Source organism: Ceratotherium simum, chromosome 6, assembly GCF_057802395.1.
Source record: "Ceratotherium simum simum isolate JZ-2026a chromosome 6, ASM5780239v1, whole genome shotgun sequence".
Classification (NCBI taxonomy): Eukaryota; Metazoa; Chordata; class Mammalia; order Perissodactyla; family Rhinocerotidae; genus Ceratotherium; species Ceratotherium simum.
This window is the reverse complement of record NC_141905.1, coordinates 62,176,849-62,198,177: the sequence shown is the minus strand read 5'-3', so window position 1 is coordinate 62,198,177 and position 21,329 is coordinate 62,176,849. Positions and strand designations below refer to the sequence as shown.

General features: G+C 41.6%; 1 protein-coding gene across 7 annotated transcripts in view; it reads left to right on the top strand.

Moving 5' to 3' along the window:
• The window catches only part of ARMH3 (armadillo like helical domain containing 3), a 190,645-nt gene that overhangs the window by 144,126 nt on the left and 25,190 nt on the right, over positions 1–21,329 (top strand). For all 7 annotated transcript variants that reach the window (XM_087432488.1, XM_087432490.1, XM_087432489.1 and 4 more), the window contains one exon: positions 8,763–8,841. In XM_087432488.1, the coding sequence (XP_087288614.1) occupies positions 8,763–8,841 (79 nt within the window). The remainder of the gene's footprint in view (positions 1–8,762; positions 8,842–21,329) is intronic.

Genomic DNA, 21,329 nt, shown 5'->3' with positions numbered 1-21,329 from the left:
GTTTTTTTCCTTTCTGCCTGAAAGATTTACATAGCAGCTTTTAGAGACAGGCTGCTTCCTTCAGATATCTCAGTAAGGAAACAGTCACCATGTTCTGGGCTTCTGGATGAAACTATTATTTATTTATTGTTTCATGAACACCCATAGATGTTTCTGTCTGTGGGAGATAGCTGGGATTGTGAGAAATTGCATCTTCGGAGGATTTGCTTTAGGTTCACGTTGGATATGTGGAAGAATATGAGGAAGAATCCACATTTTCTCTTAAGCTACATTGCCTACATTGTTAAGATCCCATTTCCGTGCATTTCCTGGGTAAATGGGCATTAACTATGTGTCTCAGCCATCATCCACCCAGCACTAGGGAAAAGAAAGCTGCTTTGCAGAGTCATGAGTCAGAGACAATAAGTTAAAAACGGACCACGAAATCCCCAGCCAGTTGTGGCTCAGCCTTGCTGTTCCATCTGTCCACTTCATTTTGCTTCAGTTTGTATAAGTGACCCCTGTCTTCAGCAGTCAGAATTTGACAGTTGCATTGGAGGGTGGCTCAGATTCTTGCCCTTAAAGGTACTTTGGGTACAGGGCCATCCCTCACTGTGGCTGGCTTTAACAATCTCTCTTACTATGACACTGTCTGTTTCTTTTTCCTTTGCCCTTTGGGACTTTCTAATTCAGTAGCATTAGGAGACCCAGTACCAGAGTATAACACACTCCCCCACTCCTCTCCCACCTCTCACCCCCAAATAAACAAACAAAAACTTAGTCTTACTTTTAGAAGATATTAGATTACTTTAATAAGGAATGCCAGAAAGCTTTTCTCTAAGTCTCCTGGTGTGACTTAAGAGGAAGAGAAAGCGTTACTGTCTTCAGTGACAACTTTTGTTCTTTCTTTGGAGGACAGTTGTTCATGTCTGAGCCACCTTTTCTCCCGCAATGGGGATAACATTTTTATTGTTATTTTCATACTTTTGGAGAATAGCTGGTGATCATGGACTTCCTTACGTGTGGTGAGACTGGACGAAAACCTTCTTAGACTTTCATTTATTTATTTATTCAGTTTTGAAAATTGAATCTCTCAGTATGCCAGGCAATTTGGTAAAGGCCTGGGAATATATTGGTGAGCAAAATAAATTTAGTCCCTGCTCTCATACAACATTTAGTTCCAGTTTGAGGAAAGCTACGCGTTTGGTTAGAAATTATATTCTGTTTCCCAACTAAGTTCTACCTCCAGACTCCTTTCCCTTTTCCTGGACCTTATTTCTTTAAGTCCTCTGCCTAGTCCTAGATGGATCGCTCTTCTCTCTGAGTAATATGGGCAGTTCCAGCCATTTCTCCAACAACAAACAAACAAACAAAAAAGTGGTCAAGAGTGTTGAGAATAAGAGAATCTTCCTTTTCTGCCACCAATCTACTCCCAACGTTTTATTCCAAGGAGTTCTTTGTTCAACAGCCAAAAGTTGACATCATTTGCCAAATGCAGACCTTTTAATCTAAAGATATCATGCATATTACCAGGAGGTGAACTTTTCTTATCTCCAAGCATGGTTGGTCCTTCCTGCACACGTGGCTTCCAGTGCCAGTCTCACCCACATTTCTGCTACCTGTTGTGGTAGTGCACCACAGAGGCTTCTCTAGAAGCTCTTAAACTCACTCTCTCTGCTGTAATTTACAAAATAGTCAGTGGCCCAGTAAGCTCCTTTTCCTCCTACCACCAGCATTGCTAGCATATGCAAGCTCTGGGAAAGTTATCTTGATGAGTGAAACACCCTGGGATCTGTGAATTCTATGTGAAATTGGTTGCTGGGGAAAGCAGCTTACTAAGAACTGCTGGAGTCAAGAAGGCCTTAATCTTTTTTAAAACAACTTTATTCATATATGTTAGAATTCACCCATTTAACGTGTACAACTCATTGTTTTTATATTCACAAGGTTGTACTACCATCGTCACAGTCTAATTTTAGAATGTTTTGTCCCTCCCAAAATGTACTCCGTACTCATTAGCAGTTGATCTCCATTCCTCCTCCTCCAACCTTCTCCTCAGTCCCCAGCAACCACTAATCTACTTTCTATCTCTGTAAATTTGCCTATTCTGGACCTTTCCTATAAATGGAATCATACAATATGTGGCCTTTTGTGTCTGACTTCTTTCACTTAACATAATATTTTCAGAATTCATCCATGTTGTAGCATTTATCAGTACTTCATTCCTTTTTATGGCTGAATAATATTCTATTATAGCTATACCACATTTTCTTTTTTTTTTTTTTTAAAGATTTTATTTATTTATTTTTTCCCCCCAAAGCCCCAGTAGATAGTTGTGTGTCGTAGCTGCACATCCTTCTAGTTGCTGTATGTGGGACGCGGCCTCAGCATGGCCAGAGAAGCAGCGCGTCGGTGTGAGCCCGGGATCCGAACCCGGGTCGCCAGCAGTGGAGCGCGCTCACTTAACCACCAAGCCACGAGGCCGGCCCTATACCACATTTTCTTTATCCATTCTTCAGTTGATGGACATTTGGGTTGTTTCTACTTTTTTGCGATTACGAATAATGCTGCTATGAACATTCATGCGCAAGTTTTTGTGTAGACATATGTTTTCATTCTTTTGGGTATATACCTAGGAGTGGCATTTCTGCATCATATGGTAACTCTATATGTTTTAACATTTGAGGAACTGCCAAACCACTTTTCAAAGTAGCTGTACCATTTTAAAATCCCACCAGCAATGTATGAGAGTTCTAATTTCTTCATGTACTTGCCAAACACTTGTTACTGTCTTTTTGATTATCACCATCCTAGTGGGTATGACGTAGTATCTCATTGGGGTTCTTTATGAGTTATATGATTTGCAAATATTTTCTCCCATTCTGTGGGTTGTCTTTTCACTTTCTTGATGGAATCATTCGCAGCACAAAAGTTTTTAAACTTGACTTGCTTTTTCTTTTGTCATTTGTGCTTTTGGTGTCCTATCTAAGAAATTATTGCCTAACCCAAGGTCATGAAGATTTACTCATGTGTTCTCCTAAGAATTTTATAGTTCTTAGATCTTACTTTTAGATCTGTGATCCATTTTGAGTTAATTTGTGTGTATGGTGTGAGGTAGGGGTCCAACTTCATTCTTTTGCATGTAGATATTCAGCTGTCTAAGCACCACTTCTTGAAAAGACTGTTCTTTTCTCATTTAACTGTCTTGCCACCTTTGTCAAAGGGAAGCCATAATCTTTTCAAAATAGCTATGTTTTCTCATTCATTATCCCTTCAAACCTTCCTCTTCTACTTCTCCCCTCCTTTTATTTTTTTTTTTTAATTTTATTTATTTATTTTCCCCCAAGGCCCCAGTAGATAGCTGTACATCATAGTTTCACATCCTTCTAGTTGCTGTACATGGGTCGCAGCCTCAGCATGGCTGGAGATGCGCTGCGTCGGTGTGCGCCCAGGATCTGAACCCGGGCCACCAGCAGCAGAGCGCGCACTTAACCGCTAAGCCACAGGGCCGGCCCTCTCCCCTCCTTTTCAAGTCCCCTTTTCCAACATACTCTTTAGCCTGAAAGCTTTTGGCTGGCTTGAAGTAGGTTTTGTTTAAATACCCCTGAAGAGCTGAGATTAGATGAAAACTAATGTCAAAATGCAAATAAAAGGGGAAATGCACATCTCTTTCTTTGCCATATATAGTGCTGCCCACTCTGCTATCCTTTCAGATACTGTTTTGTGTGTGTGTCTCTTCTCTGTGGCACAGGCCGCTCAAAACCTCCCCCTGCAAGATCTTTCTTTACTAAAGTCTGTGTTTCTCACTTAGTAAAGGCTAAAGGGCCAGGTCCACTCTGCTTGAGAAGCTGGTAACCCATGTGGCTACATTGGTGGCATTTGTGATTGGAACTTCATAGCATAGGAAACTCAGAATGATTCTCTTCTGGAACAGAAGGAAACAGTAACCCACAATGTAAAGGGTACAAATAGAGTAAGTCATCTGCAGAATGAGAAGCAGACTTTATCTGCTCTACTACTTTGCTAAAGACTGACTCTGGCTTGGAGTTGGCTTTGCTCAAATGCCAGGATCCCTGTGGAGAGTAGAACATCCATGTATTGGTCTGCTCGGCTGCCATACCAGAATACCATAGACTAGGTGGCTTAAAAAACAAATTTATTTTATCACAGTTCTAGAGGCTAGAAGTCCCAGATCAAGGTCTAGCAGGGTCAGTTTTGGTAAGTACTTTCCTCTTGGCTTGCAGACAGCTGCCTTCTGGCTGTGTCCTCACGTGATGGAGAGAGAGAGATTAAGGGAGCTCCCTGTTGTCTCTTCTTATAAGGACATTAATCCTATTGGATTGGTGCCCTATATTGATGACCTCATTTAACCTTAATTACTTCCATAAAGGCCCTGTCTCCAAATATAATCACATTGGGGGTTAGGGCTTCAACATATGAATGCAAGGGTGGGGAGGCAGATATTCAGTTCATAACAATCCAGTATGAACCCAGTGGGGATGCCCTGATACATATAGCCTGCCCTAGCCTCCTGCTCATGCAAGAGTCCTCTCTCTGGTCTCGTCAGTTACCTTCTTTTCTTACTGAGTTTCATTTTCTACCAGGCTAGTGAGGGGCGAGGAACTTGTGTCCTGCTTGCAGAAATTCATCTCTGAACCTGTCCTTTTTGGAGGGTAGGCATTTGGATGGAATGGATGGGGAGGGAATTGAACTCATATTTTGCTCATTTATCTTATGATAATGACATAATGGTGAGAAGGGAAGGAAATAAGTGTACTTTTTAAAAAGATAATACCTTCCAATTATGTTAAGTGAAATAAGCCAGACAGAGAAAGACAAACACCGTATGACTTCACTCATATGTGGAATATAAACTAACACACGAACAGAGAGAACAGTTTGGTGGTTACCACCGGGAAGAGGGTTGAGGGATGGGCACAAGGAGTGAAGTGGTGCATTTATATGGTGACTGACAAATAATAATGTACAACTGAAATCTCACAATGTTATAAACTATTATGACATCGATAAAAAAATTAAATTAAAAACAAGAAAGATAATACCTTCCAGGTTTTTCCTTTCTCTCCTTCACTCCCTCTCTTCTCCCTTCCATCCTCTGAGCCCCCTTCCTTCCTCCCCTGTCTTTATGTCTTCCCTCTTTCCCTTTCTCCTTTCTTTCTCTTCTTTCTTCTTTGCTTTCTTTCCTGGTGAGAGAATTCCTCGGGTAGAAAAGGAACAGAATTACAGCATCCCCGCCTATTCCATTCCCAGAGATTATTTCATTGTCCAAACCTCAGCAGCTTCTCTGGGTTGCCAGCTGGGCCCCAGTGGCTACTACCCTACCACCCAGACAAACACTAGGGTACTTTGGAGTTCTTTATTCTCCAAACCTAGGCAAAACAACAAACAACAACCCTAGTTCAGTTAAGTCAGGATTTTTTTCAAACACTTTCAAAAAAATTTTACTAAGAAATTTAAGGAAAACATGAAAAAAAATAAAAGCATGAAATGGATGTATTTACAGAGCGCAGATTCTTTTTCCTAAAACAACTGAGGTCTGGGCCGGCCCCGTGGCTTAGCGGTTAAGTGCACGAGCTCTGCTACTGGCGGCCCGGGTTCGGATCCTGGGCGTGCACCGACGCACTGCTTCTCCAGCCATGCTGAGGCCACATCCCACATACAGCAGCTAGAAGGATGTGCAACTATGACATACAACTATCTACTGGGGCTTTGGGGAAAAAAACAAAGGAGAAGTATTGGCAATAGATGTTAGCTCAGAGCTGGTCTTCCTCAGCAAAAAGAGGAGGATTAGCATGGATGTTAGTTCGGGGTTGATCTTCCTCACAAAAAGAAAAAAAAAACAACTGAGGTCTAATAGTAGATTAATTTGGCTACTGTACTTCCTTACCTTCAATCCTATCGCTGTTGGGTGCTAAACCCTATGACTCAGATTCTACACTGCATTAACTTTAAGTTGGTACTGCTGCTAGGTTTGGTGAGATTCTCAATTCTCTCTCAACCTGCTCCCCCTATCTTCTCATTGGGTTTGGGCTCCTGGTTTACCTTTCTGCTCCTGGACTGTTGTCATCCCTGCCAATACCCTCAAACTTTGCCTTCTGAATGAGAAAATATTTGACCCCTACCTGGTCACAGATTCTTTCCCACTTTGGATTTAGACCAAGCCACAACCTTAACATCTTCACCCTTCTTGGTAGTCTCGGGAAAAATAAGTTACCAGAACTCTTCTCTTGCTCCTGACCCATTTCTATCCTATTTGATTTATTCATTCATTGACTATTTATTGACCACCAACTGTGTGCCAGGCATTGTGCTAGATGTTTGACATTGCTTTATTATATAAATATTGCAAGAATTCTCTAAGATTTAGTCACTCTTTCAACAAACATTTATTGTATGCCTACAGTGTGTTACTCCTAGGTACTGTGTAAGTACTAAGATAGGTATTATTATTTTTTTTTTTAAATTTTTTGTTTATTGCAGTAACATTGGTTTATAACATTGTAAAAATTTCAGGTGTACATCATTGTACTTCTATTTCTGCACAGACTACATCATGTTCACCACCAGAATACTAATTACAACCCATCGCCACACACATGTACTGAATTATCCCTTTCACCCTCCTCCCTCCCCCCTTCCCCTCTGGTAACCACCAATCCAATCTCTGTCCCCATGTGTTTGTTTATTGTTGTTATTATCTACTACTTAATGAAGGAAATCATACGGTATTTGACCTTCTCCCTCTGACTTATTTCACTTTACATTATATCCTCAATGTCCATCCATGTTGTCACAAATGGCTGGATTTCATCGTTTCTTATGGCTGAGTAGTATTCCATTGTGTATATATACCACATCTTCTTTATCCATTCGTCCCTAAGATAGGTATTATTATTCCCACTTTTTTCCTTTGATGAGACATATAGCTTCCCCAAAATCATTCAGAATAAGAAGTGGTCAAACTAGGATTTTAAACCATGATTTTTTGTTTTTAAAGTTTCTGGCTTATACTTTTATTACCTGTATTAGATTCAATGGTTCTATAATTCTTTACTATCAATAAGTTATATTAAAAGAAAATATTGATTTCTGTTGTGCTGTCATACACACACATGCTTTAATAAAGTTTTTATTTTGGAATAATTTTAGAATTGCATAGGGCCGGCCCCGTGGCTTGGTGGTTAAGTGCACGCGCTCCGATGCTGGTGGCCCGGGTTCGGATCCCGGGCGCACACCGAGGCACCACTTCTCCGTCCATCCTGAGGCCGAGTCCCACATACAGCAACTAGAAGGATGTGCAGCTATGACATACAACTATCTACTGGGGCTTTGGGGGGAAAAAATAAAAAAATAAAAATCTTTAAAAAAAAAAAAAAAAAAAAAGAATTGCATAAAAAGTCCAAAGATGATACACAGAGTTCCTATATGCCCCAACAACAGTAAGAAACTGGCATTGATAGATTACTCTTAGCTAAACTCTATATTTTATTTGGATTTCACCAGTTTATCCAATAGTGTCCTCTTTCTGTTCCAGGATTCAATTCAGAGTATCACATTGCATTCAATTGTCATGTCTTCCCAATGTCCTCTGGTCTGTGACAATTTCTCCAGTCTTATTTTTCATGACCTTCACAGTCTTAAGAGTACTGGCCAGGTATTCTGTAGAATGTCCCCCAGTCTGGGTTTGTCTCATGATTAGACTGAGGGTATGAGTTTTTGGAAGTGTTCAGCAGAGGTGAAGTACCCTTCTCATGAGATCATACTGGGGGTTACATGACATCACTGGCGATGTTCACCTTCATCACTTGGTTAAGGTGGTGTTCACCAGGATTCTTTACTGTAAAGTTAGTATTTTTCCCTTTTGCTACTCTATTCTTTGGAAAAAAGTCACTGAGCCTAGCCCACCCTCGGTGGAATGGGAATTAAACACTACCTCCTAGGGTGGAGAGTGTCCACACATATTATTTGAAATTGTTCTGTTAAAAATATTTGTCTCTTCTCCCCAGTTATTTAGTCATTTTTATATCAAAATGGATTCATTTTAAACTCTGATCTAAAACCTGTGCTTTTTCTGCTATACTAGACAAGAAATGACGAGGACCTATACCAAGGCATTGGTTTCAGGGAAGTTTATTTCAGATTTCAGAGATTTTTAAGAGGTAGATTTGATTCGACTTGGTGACCTTGGATATGAGGGAGTGATGGAGAGGGAGTGTTTGAAAATGACACTCAGATTTTGGTTTGAATGGCTGGAAATAAAATTTTGGTTTGAAATATTAAGTAGCAAGTAGGAAGATTGGTTCTAGGCTTTGATAAAGCTGAGCTTCTTCAGAGACTGTATTTAGCCTATGTGTTGGCCCAGCTTTACTGAGAGCCCTGTTCTCCTGTCAGAGCAGAGCAAACGACTTTTCTTTCTGACTGAAACACCATGGCCCCCTAGTGGACAGCCCCCTGGGTCCCGTTTCTTGTCTGAAGGATGCCTGGTTTTGTTTTTTGTTTGCTTGTGAGGTTTTCCCCTAGTTCTTTGGCAGAGCAGAGATGCTTGAGTCTCTTCTCTGTCTAAAAAATTATTAAACCCTTCCCATTTCAGAGTTACCAGTTCATCCCCACATGGCCTTATGTTCAGTAAGAGGACAGTTAACCCTCTGACAATCACTCCTATGCTCTCATACTCTAAACCAGAGGGTACTTGATATTTATTTTTAACTCGTTTATCCTCTTCTTCTATCTGGTGCTATATTAATGTTAATTCTTTGTTTCAGAGCCATCATCAACCATTTTAACCCCAAAATTGAATCCTATGCTGCTGTGAATCACATATCCCAACTGTCGGAGGAGCAGGTAAGCCACTACTCTCCCCAGATTGACCCTAGTTGGTGGCTAGGATCAAGCAGTTGCCCTCTCTCTGATGGCAGAGGGATTCTGTGACTGAGTTTCTAGTGGGAGTGGCAAGAGCCAGGCTGCTAAAAGGAATTAGTAAGGAATTTGTTGATAGTACTTTAACTAGAGTAATGGCTTCTGCTTTTGTGCCATATGAGGGATTCGTTTAGTTATATAGAAGATACGTAGGTGAAATTTTGGTGAATTATTATCTTAGACTGGGTGATAGGCATTTCTTTTTTAATTTTAGGCAGAGAGTCATTTTGATTTTTGAAAATAAGAAAGGAGAACTTAGAAATGGATGAAACTGCCAATTAGAAAAACCCTGAGTTCAGCGTAATTTAATGTTGTTGGGCTCGTTAAAACATGGGCCCTCATTGGGACAAATTTTCCATAGTAATTGAGTTCTATTTGCTTAGCGGTTATTTCTCAGCAGGTTTTTCTATGGTATGGACTGAGTTGGAGATGCAGATAGCGTTGTGTGTTTGTTTTCCTTGAGTCTGGCCTGATTTCCCCTTCTTCCAAAGTGCCTGCCCTTGGCTCTGCATTATATAAAAGTACAGATGGGGCTTTAGGATGGCATGATTGAACTTGCTGTTTTTGAATGAGACCCTTGAGTCCTGTTTTTAAAAGTGCAAAATGAGACATCAACACAATCTCCCTTCCTTCCCACCCTACTCCCAAGTTGGAGGGCCAGGGTATTCATGAGATGAGAGTCCAGGTATAGGCTCCAAGCCAATAAAAAAAACACCTCTGCTCTGCTCTCCCTTTTTTACCAGTGCATCAGTGTAACCCTTCTCAGAGCCTCTTGCTGGCAGGGCCAGCCAGCCAACCCTGGTGCAACCATGTGTTCTAATGTTCCTAAAAGCTATTCAGCTCACCTAGTAAGGCACCAAGCAAGCCTTTTTCCTAACAGACAAGCTTCTCAGTATTCCCACCAGTGGCTCTTTCCTCAGCCAGATGGATAGGACTTTATTAGTCTATTAGTTTTTCCCTTTGACATATTTGTTCTCTTTTGTGAGGCCAGCTGTGAGAATCCATCGTTATATTTAAACTGCTTTTATAAATGGCTTTCATTTTCATTTTTCCTCTTCTGCCTCTGGAGCAGTCCTGAGTCCTCTTCTTTGATGTCTGTGAGGTGCTTTGAGATGCTACCTTTTCCTGTTGGACCCGTTCAGATCAGTTTTACTGATCCACTACCGGGTCCACTAGCTTTAGCATTTTTATGCAAAAGAATTCAACATCTTGAGTTTTGTACAGTGAGAGAAGGGGTGACTTTCCTACCACAGTGAGCTCTGGCTAGTCTAAAAGCAAGAAAGAAAAAAAAATAGAAGACACATATACCATGTCAGCCACGTGCAGTATTCATCCCCCAGCAGCTTGGGAAGGTCAGGCTGAAATCTTTCTACAGCAGTAGCAGCCACAGACCAATAATATATAAAAATCCATTCTGGCGCATGAGGCAATCTGGAAAAGGATGATTAGCAAGCACGTGTCCTCACCCTCCTCCAACTTCTTTCAAAGTTAAATGAAGTGATGAAAGTGCTTCTCAAAAAGAGTCCACACACCAGAGATGAGGCTATTTCTATGGAGAGGGAGAGCACACAGCCCTATTTGAGAATGGGGAAGGGATAGCAGCTCTCCAAGATTTATTTACTTAGTCAATAAATAATTACATGCCTGCTGTATACAAGATGTGGTGTTGGGGCCGGCCCCATGGCTTAGTGGTTGAGTGCACGCGCTCTGCTGCTGGCGGCCCGGGTTCGGATCCCGGACGTGCACCGACCCACTGCTTCTCCGGCCATGCTGAGGCGGCGTCCCACATACAGCAACTAGAAGGATGTGCAACTATGACATACAACTATCTACTGGGGCTTTGGGGGAAAAAAGGAGGAGGATTGGCAATGGATGTTAGCTCAGAGCCGGTCTTCCTCAGCAAAAAGAGGGGGATTAGCATGGATGTTAGCTCAGGGCTGATCTTCCTCACAAAAAAAAAAAAAAAAAGATGTGGTGCTGGGTAGTGGGGATCAGTGGTGAATAATCTAAGTGTGGTCCTTGCTCTCACTGAGTTTTTGTACACTCATTACCTCTCTTAACAATCCTTTTCACGTGAGGAGTGGGGGAAGGGTGATACTATTCTGGGATCCTTTTCAAAACTGCCCTCAAAATAGTTGTTGCTTCTCTTCCCTAACTGACTTTGAAGGGTGCTAAATGACAGCATTAGGGTGCACTTGGTTTTATTCTCAGCACTATCAGGTTAGAAGTATTTGACTGCCTTGTTAATCTCCAACATGTTTAGAGCACTTCTCTCCCTTCACTTATGATCATTAATGCTAATATCACTTAATGTTAAGTGTAGTCACAGCTTCCCAAAGAGCTGGCTTTGGGATGCAGTAGGGCCTTGCAGTTGTTAGCAGCAAACTAAGTAGCAAGAAAAAATCAAGAACTTAACCCCCAAGTAGATTCTAAATACTCCTAAAATAAAACCTGAAGACCATGGATAGGTGTTAACTGGAATTTATAGCGCTTAGTAAGATAGCAGACAAGAGAGGGCTCTTTGCTGGATCTGCCTGCTCAGCCTGCCATTTTCTTCTGGCAAGATAGTAAATTTTTGAGTTCTGACAATGCCCAGACACATTCCAGCCTCTGTTTGAGGCTTTTCAAGGTGATGCTTATAAACCCATTATTGCTTATTAAACAAAGCCCAGTCTCTCAGACTGGGGTTTCTTTTCAGACGTCCAGGAGATAGATGACATTTTTCTGTTACTTCTTTTTTTTTTTTTCTTTTGTGGGGAAGATCATCCCTGAGCTAATATCCAATGCCAATCCTCCTCTTTTTTGCTGAGGAAGATTGGCCCTGGGCTAACATCCATGCCCGTCTTCCTCTACTTTATATGGGATGCCGCCACAGCGTGGCTTGACAAGCCGTGCGTCAGCGCGTGCCCGGGATCCGAACCTGCGAACCCCAGGCCACCGCAGTGGAGCGTGAGCACTTAACCTCTTGCGCCACCGGACCAGCCTCTCTGTTGCTTCTCATTGGCTTCATGGAGGGCAAAGCTTTTTTTTTTTTTTTTTTTTTTGATATTTTAATAGTTTATAACATTGTGAAATTTTGGGTTGTACATTTTTGTTTGTCCATCACCATATATATGTCTCCTTTCACCCCTTGAGAGCAAAGCTTTTTAATGAGTTAACACCCTCAGCATGACTGAATGGTCATGCATTTTCTAGTGTAATAAACTGCATGCATTTTTATATTGTATATGCGGGTGTCATGTGTCTCTGAGGTTGACTGTGAAGGTTGTTCATTTTGAATCCTTTTTTTGTGTGTGGTAAAATATACATAAAATTTACCATTTTAACCATTTTTAAGTATATAGTACGGGGCCAGCCGGTGGCATAGTGGTTAAGTTTGCATGCTCTGCTTCGGCTGCCCAGGGTTTGCGGGTTTGGATCCCGGGTGTGGACCTACACACTGCTCATCAAGCCATGCTGTGGTGGCATCTCACATATAAAAAATAGAGGAAGATTGGCACAGATGTTAGCTCAGGGATAATCTTCCTCACCAAAAAAGCAGAACAAAAAATAAACCAGATTTAAAAAAAAAAAACAAAGTATACAGTTCAGTGGCATTCACAACTACATTAACATTATGCAACTATCACCACTATTCATCTCCAGAACTTTTTCATCATTCCATACTGAAACCCTATATCTATTAAACAGTAATTCCCGGGCCGGCCCCGTGGCTTAGCGGGTAAGTGCGCGCGCTCCGCTGTTGGTGGCCCGGGTTCGGATCCCGTTTGCCCAGCCACGCACCGCTTCTCCGGCCATGCTGAGGCCGTGTCCCACATACAGCAACTAGAAGGACGTGCAGCTATGATATACAACTATCTACTGGGGCTTTGGGGGAAAAATAAATAAATAAAAAAAACAAAAAACAAAAAACAAAAAAACACAGTAATTCCCCATTACCCTCCCCCTAGCCCCTGATAACCACTGTTCTACTTCCTATCTCTATGTATTTGACTATTCTAGGTACCTCATGTAAGTAACATCATACAATATTTGTCTTTTTGTATCTGGTTTATTTCACTTAGCATAATGTCTTCTAGGTTCATCCATGTTGTAGCATGAATCAGAATTTCATTCTTTTTAAAGGCTGAGTAATATTCCATTGTATGTAGATACCACATTTTTTTATTCATTCATCTGTCAATGGACATTTGGTTGTTTCTACCTTTTGGCTATTGTGAAGAATGCTGCTATGAACACTGGTGTATAAATAGCTGTTTGAGTCCCTGCTTTCAGTTCTTTTTTTTTTTTTTAATAATTTTTTATTTATTTATTTTTCCTCCAAAGCCCCAGCAGATAGCTGCATGTCATAGCTGCACATCCCTCTAGCTGCTGCACGTGGGACGCGGCCTCAGCATGGCCGGAGAAGCGGTGCTTCGGTGCGCGCCCGGGATCCGAACCCGGGCCGCCAGTAGTGGAGCACGTGCACTCAACCGCCACCTGCTTTCAGTTCTTTAGTGTATATATCCAGAAGTAGAGTCGCTGGGTTAAATGGTTATTCTACGTTTAATTTTTTGAGAAACCACTGTACTGTTTCCACGGTGGTTACAGCATTTTACATTCGAGTTTCTCCACCTCCTTGCCAACGCTTGTTTTCTCTGAGTGTTTTTGATAAAGAGCCGTCCTAATGGATGTGAAGTGGTATCTTACTGTGGTTTTGGTTTGCATTTCCTAGTGATTATTGATGTTGAGCATCTTTTCATGTGTGTATTGGCCATTTGGTTTATCTTTTTTGGAGAAAAGCCCTTTGCCCATTTTTTTAATTGGGTTTTGTTGCTGTTGAGTTTTAGGAGTTCTTTTTATATTGTGTATATTAATCCCTCATCAGATATGTGATTTGCAAATATTTTCTCCTATTCTGTGGGTTGCCTTTTTACTATGTTGATAGTGTCCTTTGATGCACAAAAGTTTTTAATTTTGATGAAGTCCTGCTTGTCTATTTAGTTTTTTGTAGCCTATACTTTTGGTGTCATATGTAAGAAATCATTGCCAAATTCAATGTTATGAAGTGTCAACGCAAATAATCCATAATCAATCTATAAATCAAAATTGGGGTGAGTTGATTATGAGCCAGGTCTGAGAACTATAGCCCAAAGCCTTCCTTCCCTGAGGAAGGAAGGGCACCAGTGAAGTGGGATGTACAGAGTGGTTATATACCTTCTTGGAACAAAGAGCATACATCACATATGACAGGGATATCTTTTTTACTACTGTCGTGAGATGCTTAGCTAGCACAGCATGTTGGTGGTCAGCAGGTCAGTAGTCACAAGGTGAGCACTGCAAGTCGGTAATTAATCCTTAGTTTCCAGGAAGAGATGCTTCTCCTTAAAGAAATGCTGATATGGGGGGTAAGCTACATCCCTATCTTTAAGGGCGTCATTCTTGTCTTTGGGACATAGTAAATGTTTAAAGCAGATGTACGATGTATGCTCAACGAGCCACGTCAGGCTCTTTTGGAAAAATAAGGTCAGGCTGAATTAGTTTTACACCAAATGGCTTCCGCATATATTCCAATATATCCTGTTGCTTTTCATTTACTTATCAGAAGCTTTTCCTCTAAGTTTTCTTCTAAGAGTTTTATAGTTTTAGCTCTTATGTTTAGTTTTTTGATCCATTTTGAGTTAATTTTTATGTATGGTGTTTGAGAAGGGCATTTTGACCTCTTTTTGTATTTTACATATCTTTATGAATAAAGATTATGGAGAAGATACAACTTGGTTTTCCAAGAACTATGAAACTACTCCCAGTTTATCCCCAACTGCATTTGGCTTGTCTCGAGTACATCTTATAAAAATTCTCCCTCAGGCCCCTTGCCCACCCTCAGCTGAGATTTAGCTTTTTTCTCTCCCCAGTATGGCTTTTTGGGTAAGTATCCATCCCTAGCTGGTAGAATCATTGATATGCCCGTCCCCCCACTCTGATTTTCATTCTCCCAGGAGGCTAGCTGAGTCACACAACCTGTGTTTCATAGATAAATCCCAGTGACCCTTTTGTCTGTATTAAATAAATGTGGATAGAAGGTATTTAAGAGAAACTTTTGACCCCAGCCTAAGTCTTGGGTTTGGGGGCTTTGAGGACATCCTGTCTTGATGATGCGGTGCTCCCTTCAGAGAATTGTGTTGAAAGAAAAGAAATCTTTATGGAGTTTTCCTCCCTATCCTATCCTAAACTCTTATATACCCCTCTCCTTTATTCTTGCTTTTCAAATTAGGAAAAAGATTTTCTATTATTATTGGCTACATCATATTAGAAATGAGTCTACACTTAAGACGTCATGAAGTTTCTTGGAATATTAGTAGCTCACAGGTTCTTAACCTAAAGTCCAAGAATAGGCTTTAGAGAATTATTGCACACTCTGAAATTTTGTGTAAAATTACATATATATCCTTTTTTTTTTCCTTGAAGAGAGTCCATCTTTCTCAAAATGCTTAACCAATCTTTGACACCTCCCCAGTTTTTTTTAAGAATCATTCGCTTAGCTGCCTTGAATAGTACCTCATACTTTCCTTGCCCCAAAGCTATTAGACCTTTGAAAATGCCTGTTGAGGATCTTGAGCTTCTTTTAGGCTATTCACTGTTTGTTTTGGTTTACAAATGCTATGACATATTGATTTATATCAGCTCTAAATTCCATATAGGCAAGAGAGGGCTTCATAGCAGACCTTTACAGAAGATTCTCTGCATCCCTGAATATCTAGAGTACGTAGTGGCAATTTAGGATTCAAGGCAAAACTTTCTCTGAGCACCTGATTCCTTAAGCTTTCAGTCACATTCATGGCCAATTTTGTGCCTTTGAAATATCCCATTGGAAAGCAAGTAAATGATTGGCCACTCTTGCTTTCTTCAGCCTTTATCAGCTATTGGTTTTTTAGCATTTAGTGCCTGCTCTATACTAGGCATTTGAGGGATACAGAAGTATAATAAAGGGCCTTTGTTCTCAAAGGATGAAATAAGTGCAAGAGATGGCTTAAGGCAACTTATTATCTCTGGCCAACCAGTACTAGTAATAGGATCTGTGAGTTCCAGTTAGAGAAAGATCTCTGCAGGTTGTGGTGGTCAGCAAAGGCCACATGGAGGAGAGAAGAATTAAGTTGGAGCTTGAAAGAGGAAGAATAGGGATTGAATAAATGGAGAGGCATAGATTGCAAAATGTACTCAAACCCAGAACCTGAAAAGGACAGAAAAAAGGGAGAAGAGTCTCCGAGTTTCTGTAAGTCATGTCCTTGGGTCACAGGATACCCAGAGGCTGGATGACTTAGAAATACAATTCAGTCATTTAAATTATCACAGCGACCATAGTCCCTAATGTACTGACTCTCACCCCTGTCCTAATTGTACTCTCTTACATTCAGCTCACATTTGTGAGACCTTCATCAAAGGCCTAATATGACCCAGCCTCAATGCTAGGCATGTGATGAGACCTAAAGGGCAAACCTATCTTGTTTTTTTTTTGGTAGAAAACACAGAAAATATACGATCTTAACCATTTTTAAGTGTACAGTACAATAGTGTTAATATATGCACATCGTTATACAACTGATGTCTAGAACTTTTTCATCTTGCAAAACTGAAACTCTATCCATTGAACAACTTCCCTTCCCCTCCACCCTCGCCCCTGGCAACCACCATTCTACTTTTGTTTCTAAGAGTGGGCCATACCTATCTTGAAGTTGGTGTTCCTTTCAACCAAGTGGCCCAGGAGATTGCTAAAAATTTCTCTACATTCAAACTTAGGAATTTTCTGGGAAGACCAGAAAGGTGATCTGCTGGCATCCTTCATATGTCACAGGACCATAGGACAGTGTAACCAGATTCCTAAGTTTTCTACATTAGGAATTTTATGGAATTTCACCTCCCATTATTTCTTTAAGTCTTCACTCTCACTAGGGCTTTGGATTTTGGATTCAGAAGAGTCCTGCGTAATGTTGTATATTAAAGAGGTATCTTCAAAAATATTATGACAAAGCAGGGTATCATTCATTTGTGGGAGTAGGTTAGAGTAATTTAGGGAAACCAACAAAAAAAAGCTTCACATCTGAATGAGTGACGATTACATTAGAAGCTAGGTATTTATTTCTGTCTATTAGTAATCTTCCTAAACCTTTTTCATTTTGTCCTAATCCTAAGATAAGGAGCACTAGAAATAACTGCTGGGTGTTTAGAAATCCTAGTGAAACCTAGCTTTATTTTCCCAGAGAGATGTGAGAAGCTAATAAGAGGAGAGCCCTAGTTTGTGGGGCAAACATTGTTAGGGGCCCTGGGTGGCACCTATTACTTGAGAACATCTAGGTGGAAGCGCAAAAAGATCTTGAGGAAATATCCTAAGAGCTTCAAGGCTTATGAGGAAAATAGAGCCTAATACTTCAGCTTTAGAGTTGTTGGCCCTTGGTGTGCTAGTAAATGTTTAGCATCTGGTAGATGGGGGGAGTGGTGGGAAGGGGGCTGATTTGTAGTGTTGGGTGTGAATGCTCCCACCATGGCTACCCATGTAATGTGAAGCCAAGTGGCTCTCACAATGCTTGAAAATTTAACAGTCAGCTCTCACAGGATAAGCATGTGTGAGCCAGCTCCAGCACACCACTGATTGTTGAGGAACACTGGGAGATGGGAGCTGTAAAGCTGTGAGGCAGGGCTTTGTGAGCAGGAGGTGAGTGTGGTTCACTTTCCCTCCATGGGATCCGCCTATATAAAGTTCTCCCCAGGGCAGCTTTGAATCTCAAACAGGGCAATTGAGGCCTCTGAGCAGCTCACTCTGAGTGCCCCTGTGATGTTTCCTCATCTTAGAACAGGGCCTTAACCACCATTCAGGGCAGCCTTGGCAGAGACATATGCGGGAGAGCTGAGATTTCAAACTCCCACGATAGCCCTAACTCAGTTTCCTGTACTAGGCAATGTGTTTTTCTACAACAGCCTGTAGTTTTGCACTGCCTCTCTCTAGCCTAAGTGATGGTTGCTATGAGAACTCTTATTGAGTGCGAGCATGTGACACAACGTTGGCTGTCTGACCCTGCCTTCCTTGTTGCCTTTGTTTAGATTCTGGCATTTCAGTTGACCTGTTTGGCAGAAAAAAGGTTTGGTAAGAGTTGTTTGTTTACTGGATTCACTATATCAGGAAAGACGCAGAGGCAGAGGCAGAGGGATTTCCCTACAGGATGCTTAACCTCAGAAATCAACTTTATGTTATATAGGGCGTCTTGAGGAGGCCCACATAAGAGGGTCAGCTGATTATGTGCTGCTAGGATGGCCACTCTTACTTGGACCAGGAGGTAAGCTGCACTACCAGAGACAGGGGAGAAAGTATCTTGGATTTTATCTCCCCTAGATAGAGGAGAAGGTATGTTGGATTTAAAAAGGACATAAATAGATAAAAAGAAAAGAACAACCAGTAGCTTTTGAGCTAGGCACTTTTACTTAGGTTATTTACATAATTCTTACATTAGCTATTTGGGGTAGGTGTAATTATCCTCATTTATAGAGAGGACAGTAAAGAGACTACCTAATTTGTCAAGAGTCACACAGCTATTAGTGGTAGAGCCACAACATGAACCTAAGTTTGTCTGACTCCAAAGTTTTGAGCTTTTTCCATTTTATCAGGCTGGGGCATGTGGACAACCTGAGCTTTTCAGGTATTCTGAAGGAAGAGGCGAGTCAGGGATAGGAAGTTGAGAGAGAAGCAGGGAGAGTGAAAATAACAGGCCTCATTCCTGGGGGATGGGGAAGGGTCCTGATTTGGGAAGGGCCCATTCAGTTGAGGAAGGGAAGTAGTGAACAGGGCCCTGGAGAGTTTGCCTGCCAGTCAGGCTGAAATGCCTAAGTAGAGGCTCCTGGTACAGTATGATAACTTTATAAGTGAGAGAAGAGTCTCTGTTCTTTCCAAGCATGTCAGGAAGATCACTATGAGAAATAAAGCTTTTCCACACACCAGAGGAACATGGTGACTTTCTAAAAAATGTGTTTGTTGTGTTTTTTTTTTTTTTCCTGAGGAAGATTCGCCCTGAGCACTAACATCCGCTGCCAGTCTTCCTCTTTTTTTTGTGTGTGAGCCGCCACCACAGCATGGCCACTGACACATGAGTGGTGTAGGTCTGCACCCAGGAACTGAACCTGGGCAGCCCAAGTGGAGCGCGCCAAACTTAACCACTAGGCCACTGGGGCTGGCCCTAAAAAATGTTTTTATTTATTTTCATAGATAATATATTTATGTGGTTCAAAATCTAAAAGGTATCACACTGAATTTTAACTGTTTTTAAAGTAGTATGGTCATGCGCCACATAACGACGTATCGGTCAACGACGGATCACTTACACGATGGTGGTCTTATAAGATTAGTACCAAAAAACCTAGATGTGTAGTAGGCTGTACCATCTGTGTTTCTGTAAGTACACTCTCTGATGTTCACACAAGGACAAAATCACCTAACGACACAGTTCTCAGAACGTATCCCTGTTGTTAAGCATTTTTTAGTTCCATTTTTGTCAAAAAACAAAACAAATGAAGACTCTCAAAATTAATATCCAACAGCCAAGCTGGATGAATGCAGAGGTCACTGGTGAAGAGCTCGGCTTATTATTCATCTCTGCCACTGTCAGCAATTTCTCCAATTAACTAGGAATTTTGAAATGCCCAGCACATAAACTTCTGGTCATCCTAGGTCAGGCTTCATTGCCAGTGAAGCTTCATTGGCAGTGCATAGGAGGAACAGTGTTGGAGCTTGTAGGAATTCTAGTAGATGTCAGCTTTTCACAAGGTTACAGCAGGCAGCAGCCCTTGCTTTCTTGGTTTAACCTAAAAAGGATCCTTTTTCCCAGTTATTAGATGAGAAGGTACAGATACGACTTCCCTCTTTGGTTTGTTTTTCACCCACCTCTTTCCTTCCAAATAGATCTTTGGGAACTTTTGTTTTATTTTCACTGCAACCTCTTGCCCAGGAGGTAGCTCAAAACTCTATAAGGTGTGCTCGGAAGAGCATGTTTTGCCACTGTGGTAACGTCAGAGCCCAGAAGTGTTGCTATGCAAACTTTTCTCTCTGTTATAAACTGTGTTAACTGGAAATGTTATGTACTTGCTAAGTACCATAACAGCACTTTGATCTTTCACAGTGATCGTGCTCAAAGGAAGTGCAATCTTTTTTTTTTTTTTTTTTTTTAAGATTTTATTTATTTTATTTTTCCCCCCAAACCCCCAGTGGATAGTTGTGTGTCGTAGCTGCACATCCTTCTAGTTGCTGTATGTGGGACTCGGCCTCAGGATGAACGGAGAAGTGGTGCCTTGATGCGCACCCGGGATCCGAACCCGGGCCACCAGCATCGCAGCGCGCGCACTTAACCACCAAGCCACAGGGCTGGCCCCAGGAAGTGCAATCTTAAAGATGACCCACCCAGCTAGAAGGGAAACTGTGGATAGCCCACAAATGGGATTTCTGTTAAAGAATTGTGCCTGTTAGGGAGGGATAGATAAATGAGGCCTGGCAGGGAAGCAGAGACCCCGTGTCTAATTGCTAGTGAGTTATGGGCCGGCCCCGTGGCTTAGCGGTTAAGTGCTTGAGCTCCGCTGCTGGCGGCCCGGGTTCGGATCCCTGGCACACACCGACGCACCGCTTCTCCGGCCATGCTGAGGCCACGTCCCACATACAGCAACTAGAAGGATGTGCAGCTATGACATACAACTGTCTACTGGGGCTTTGGGGGAAAAAAATAAATAAATAAAAATTAAAAAAAAAAATGCTGGTGAGTTAGGGGCAGAGACGGTGTTTTCTGTTTCCCTCCCTGAGATGTGATATGTTTGCAAGGAAAGAAACCTCAGGTGGGGAGGACAGAGACATCTGCCTGTTGGTTTGAGCTGGGTGGAGTGTCCCACCTGCAATAAGCCAAAGAGAAGGAAAAGGCCTGATGCGATATTTGTGTATCATGTTTCCCCCACCCCCATTACCTTGGCTGCCTCTTAGTGTGATTGCACGCCTTGCTTGTACACAGTAAGGACCTGGGCATGTTGGATCTGTAATTAGTGCAAAGAAAAGCTTCACAAGGGGTGTCTAGGGCTTTAACCAAATAAAGTCAGGGAGGTGGGGCAACTGCCCAGGGAAATTAAAGAAAGTCACTGTCACCACTCCTTTAACCAACTGATGGCCTCTCACTAATTACCCACTGTGAGGTTCTTATCTGGTCCACCTTGCTGAAGGGCAGAGCCTGTCTGTCAGAACAATAAATCTCAGGACAATGGAGAGCTCTTTGGTAGCAGGCTTGAAAGACATGGATGGACTGGGAAAACTGGCCAACTAAATTGGTTCTGAAATTGAGTTTGGTCCTGAAGTATACAAGATGAAAATAGAAAGGGAAAAAACTTCTGCATATTATATGCAGGGAGGCTGTATAGAA